General features: G+C 54.9%; 1 protein-coding gene across 1 annotated transcript; it reads left to right on the forward strand.

The window, feature by feature from the left end:
* The first annotated feature begins 336 nt into the window (after positions 1-336).
* LOC112876259 (cytochrome P450 704C1-like) lies at positions 337-5,196 on the forward strand. The gene is made up of 4 exons (XM_025940329.1): positions 337-704; positions 3,112-3,615; positions 3,725-4,060; positions 4,205-5,196. Exons 1-4 carry the CDS (start codon positions 387-389, stop codon positions 4,592-4,594), a joined length of 1,548 nt encoding a protein of 515 aa, XP_025796114.1. The 5' UTR covers positions 337-386; the 3' UTR covers positions 4,595-5,196.

Below are 5,196 nucleotides of genomic sequence, written 5' to 3' on the forward strand. Positions count from 1 at the left end.
TCATTGATGCAATTCTCTGAATGTGGCTCGCACTTGACAAAAAAATAAAAATAATAAATACTTTTAAAGTTCAGAAAACTTAATGCGAATGGGCAAAATATCATACTACTAGACGTCTAGGCATTTAAAGTTGATCATGGTCCAAACTGCTGCATTCAGAGTGCCAATTGGCTTTATTGGTGGATGGTACGTAGCAGCTTCGTGTTCATAAATCATTTCTTAGTACCAAAATATTATATGTTGCGATGACGACGGCTGAGAGAGAGAGAGAGGCCTTCACGTCTATATAACCAGACCACCTTGCCAGCTGCTGCGTGCCACAACATCCAAAGCCATTGGAGTTAACCAACCTAGCTATCAGGAGTCGCCGTAGCCTGCTGCCGGCCATGGGAGACCACCACTACTCCTCTTCGGTTCCCCTGGCCGCCGCCGCCGCCGGCCTCGCGCTGCTGGCGCTCTGCTCGTACTACCTGCTGGTCGGCCGCCGCGGGGGCGGCAAGCCGGAGAAGCGGTACCCGCCCGTGGTGGGCACGGTGTTCCACCAGCTGTACCACGTCCGGCGGCTGCACGACTACCACACGGACCTGTTCCGGAAGCGCAAGACCTTCCAGCTGCTGACGCCGGCCGGCCGGCGGCAGATCTACACGTGCGACCCGGCCGTCGTGGAGCACATCCTCCGGACCAACTTCGCCAACTACGGCAAGGTGAGCGCAGCAAAGCAATAGTAGTCTACTCCTAAAGTCCTATTTTGATTAATAAGCTTTATATGGTGCTTTCTCTGCTGCATGTTTAGTGCTCTAACCGTCCGTCCTTAGGCCTTGTTCGTCCCATAACCTGAGACCTGAGTGATGTTCGCGTTTCTGACAGAACAACCGGTAGTATGGGAAGGTTGTTACCTGACCACGCAGATTATTGGGCTCCGTAGGTAACCTGCGCCTGAGAAAGGGGTAAAAAATGCAGGTGGCTAGTATTGCATTGCATGGCTCCGTAGAAAGCATCCATGACTCTACGTATTTCGACCATAAATTTAGATTGTATGTATCTTCGGTCCCCCTCCACATCCCTGCTTTAATTTCTGCTCCCCCAGCGATGTGAAAGTGAAACTCCCAGGCCCATTTCTTCAGGAAAAAAAAAAGTCCCAGGCCCAGACAACGCAGTCGCTCTTGGGCATCGTGTGGAGCTGACCTGCGTCGTCGCAGGATTGCTTTTTGGATGCTTGCTCACGGGGGCAAACTGTACGCTGTTTGTAACAAACTTCGAGCGGGCTCGTCTCTGAATTCCGTCTGTGCACTGAGAGGTGGCACCCGGCTCCGGGACACCTCCCTGGTGCAATCTTTGGGCAGAGACCTTTCAGACTCTGACTTCTTGCCTGGCACTGGATGCGCGTGGTTTTCAAAACCTACCGCCGCCACACGGAGTTGCCGGCTTTCCTGGAGGTCGAAGCGTGTGATTTGTGTGATCTTGATAGATGAAACCTACCCATCTTATCTTGTATGATTTTTGCTTAGATAGATGGTACGCAGAATCGTGCGTGCTCTTAAGGGCGTGCGTGGTCAAGGTACTGCTGCACGCAGGGCAAGCTGTAGATATCCCTCTGAGAATAGCATCACAAATGACTTATCAGTGGCAGCAGGGTCCGTTTGGTAGAGTTCTAATTGATTCTGATTTTCTATAAGAGCTGGTTCTTTGAGAGAAGTTATTTCATGGCTGAAAATAATTCTCTTTAATTATCTAGCATAAACTTTTATAATCAGGATGAAGAATCACTTCACAAAATCAGGAGAAGCTATTTTTCCAGCTCTCAACCTCTTAGTTCATTTCAGAGAATTACTCCACAGAATCAGCAGAGAATAACTTCTCTCTAAAAAGACTATTTGGCAGAGCTTCTACTGGATTCAACGGAGAATTAGTTCTTAAAACTTTTCCAAACACACCCGTAATAGAAGAAGCCAACGACGATGGTCCACGCCTGCTAGGTGAAAACATGGCCACAACATTCAGCCAAACTCCGATATCATTGAAGACAACGAGGTTGGACAGACAGCAAGGAAGAAGCCGACTCATGGGGGATGGTAGGAGACGGATATCCAAGGTGACGACGACGGATTGTATGTAACTAGAGCTCGGATTTGGACCGTGTTACTTTTGGACGGATTACGACACGATCCTTTACCATGATCTGAACATGGCACGGTTGCCGGCATGATACGAAAAAATTTGGACCGTGCCGGCACGATACGAATACGAGGATCGTACCGTGCTTAGAATCTTAGCACGATGAGCCGTATGGCACGGCCCGCATTTTGTGCCGTGCTTGGGCCAGCACGGCACGAAAATGCACATTGACCTGTGTGTAGCCAGTTATTCAAATATCAATCAATTTATACTACTTTCTAATTAACAACCATTATTCTTCGATAAGTTATTAAAAAAGATGATTTTTTATTTTCTATGCATAGAATCTCTTCGTATAGCAGATGAGTACTTAAAACATACAAATATCCATAAAACGATAATTGCAAAATATACCGAGCGTCGTGCTTGAGCTGGGACTGCAGGAAGCGTGCCGACGTGCTCGCGTCCAGTAAAAAGATTGTTACGTTGTTGCGGCGTCTTAGGAATCAAATCCGACATGGCAGGAGGCACGAGAGGACCGGGGCCGGACTGGAACAGCCCGACCCGAGTCCCACCTCTATATGAAACGGAAAGGGTCTTGCTTGGGAAGAGCCAGTTTGGCCCACCTATTGAAGGCCTGGCTGCGCTTAGTAGTATGGATGACTACTGCTTCGGCGTGACCTGAGGATGGGCCTCGACGAGGGACCTTTCGGGTCCACTGATAGTCTGACACCCCACCCACGGCATGAACTGTGTACTTTCGGTTCCTACGGTTCCTGACCATTAACAGGCCCCGCTATCCCGGTCCACCACGATAAAGAGGCCGAAAGCATCTCTCTTGTTTACGGGCCTCCATAAAACGGCCCACCTAAACAAAAGACTTGGAAACTCTTTTGTCTGGACCTGTAATGGGCCTTCCAATCGTAGAGAAAGCGGCTGATTTCCCCGCGTGTTTGCGGCTGACACGTCTGACGTCTCCCATCTGAACGTGTGCAGGGCGCGTTCAACTACGAGAACATGACCGACCTGCTCGGCGACGGCATCTTCGCCGTGGATGGCGACAAGTGGCGGCAGCAGCGGAAGATGGCCAGCTACGACTTCTCCACGCGGGCGCTCCGCGACTTCAGCGGCGCCGTCTTCAAGCGGAACGCCGCCAGGCTCGCCGCCGTTGTCTCCGGCGCCGCGGCGTCCGGGCGGCCCGTGGAGTTCCAGGGCCTCGCGCTCCGGGCGACCATGGACTCCATCTTCACCATCGCCTTCGGCCTGGACCTCGACACGCTGGGCGGCTCCGGCGAGGGCACCCGCTTCGCCGCGGCGTTCGACGACGCCAGCGAGTTCACGCTGCTCCGCTACGTCAACGCCTTCTGGAAGGCGATGAGGTTCCTCAACGTCGGCTCCGAGGCGGCGCTCCGGGGCCGGGTCAGGGTCGTCGACGAGTTCGTGTACAAGCGCATCCGCGACAGGGCGCAGGAGCTCTCTGACGGCAAGGCACAGGACCCTGTAATGAGCCATCACTACCCCTGCTCTGCAACACCTCGATCGTGTCGCCTGTTTTTCTGTCTGAACTCCGAGCTGACTCATCATTATTCCTCGATTGCATGCGCGACAGGATTCGAGGCAAGACATGCTGTCCAGGTTCATCCAAGCGGCGACGAACGAGTCCGGGACGGTGGACTACAAGTACCTGAGGGACATCATCCTGAACATAGTCATCGCCGGCAAGGACACGACGGCGGGAGCGCTCGCGTGGTTCCTCTACATGGCGTGCAAGCACCCGGAGGTCCAGGAGAAGATCCGCGAGGAGGCCACTAGGGCCACCGGCGCCAGCGAGACGGCGACCGCGGAGGAGTTCGCGCAGAGCCTGACCGACGAGGCCCTGAACAAGATGCACTACCTGCACGCCGCCCTGACGGAGACGCTCAGGCTGTACCCATCGGTTCCCCTGGTGAGTCCGTGGCTCCTTCCTTGCTACATTATGGTCATGACAAAGTCCACTCTTTTTGTGTGGACGTGAGCCAAACTGCCACTGATTTATAGTAGTACTAACTGATGAGCACCCGTGCGTCTTCTTGATGTCTCCTGCCTGCAGGATAACAAGCAGTGCTTCGGCGACGACGTCCTGCCCGACGGCTCCAGCGTCAGCAAGGGGGACATCGTGTTCTACGTCCCGTACGCCATGGGCCGGATGGAGTACCTGTGGGGCGCCGACGCGGAGGCCTTCCGTCCCGAGCGGTGGCTCGACGGGGACGGCGGCGAGTTCCGGGCGCAGAGCCCGTTCAAGTTCACGGCGTTCCAGGCCGGGCCGAGGATATGCCTGGGCAAGGAGTTCGCGTACAGGCAGATGAAGATCTTCGCGGCCGTGCTCCTCCGGTCCTTCGCGTTCCGCCTCCGCGACGGCGAGGGGGCGACCGTCGGCTACCGCACCATGATCACGCTCCACATCGAGGGGGGCCTCCACCTGACGGCGACGGCGAGGTGAGCCCGGCCCGGGCGCGTCGCGGCAGGCAGCTGGCTGGCGCCCCTGCCGCTTGCTCCGCGCGTCCGGTTGGGAGTAGTATGGTAACACGGCATGGGAATAAAGTTGCGCGCGCGGGCTCGCAATCACTGTCGCCGCGGTGGTGGCGTGGTACAGGCCGGTGTTCCGCGCCATGCGCCCGTGTCTGAAAAAATCGGACACTTTTGTCTCACCTGAATCCGGATCCTCCCAGTTGCTCGTCGTCGTCCCTTCATCAGAGCACGTTTCGGGCGCTGGTGTTTCAGCATGGCGAGACGCGAGACGCGAGACGCGCGCACACTGCCGGCGGAGTCGTATTGTGCAAGAGTCAAACGAGCTACACTGCTGCAGGCGGCGGGTGCGCGCGTGAATCTCGACCGGTCCACACGGCACGGAGTCGCACAGGACAGTTTACTCGTGTCGAGACGGTGACGGTCCTCGTCGCCCGACTGACAATTGGCACCGCTTGAGACGTGCGTGCACACTGAGACCGAGACCAGTATCAGTACGAGTGCAAGTGTCGTCGCACACCTAACAAAACTGAAATTTTAGTAATTGTACTGAAGAAATATCACTCCTCTTTTATT

This window comes from Panicum hallii, chromosome 9 (genome assembly GCF_002211085.1).
Source record: "Panicum hallii strain FIL2 chromosome 9, PHallii_v3.1, whole genome shotgun sequence".
Taxonomy (NCBI): Eukaryota; Viridiplantae; Streptophyta; class Magnoliopsida; order Poales; family Poaceae; genus Panicum; species Panicum hallii.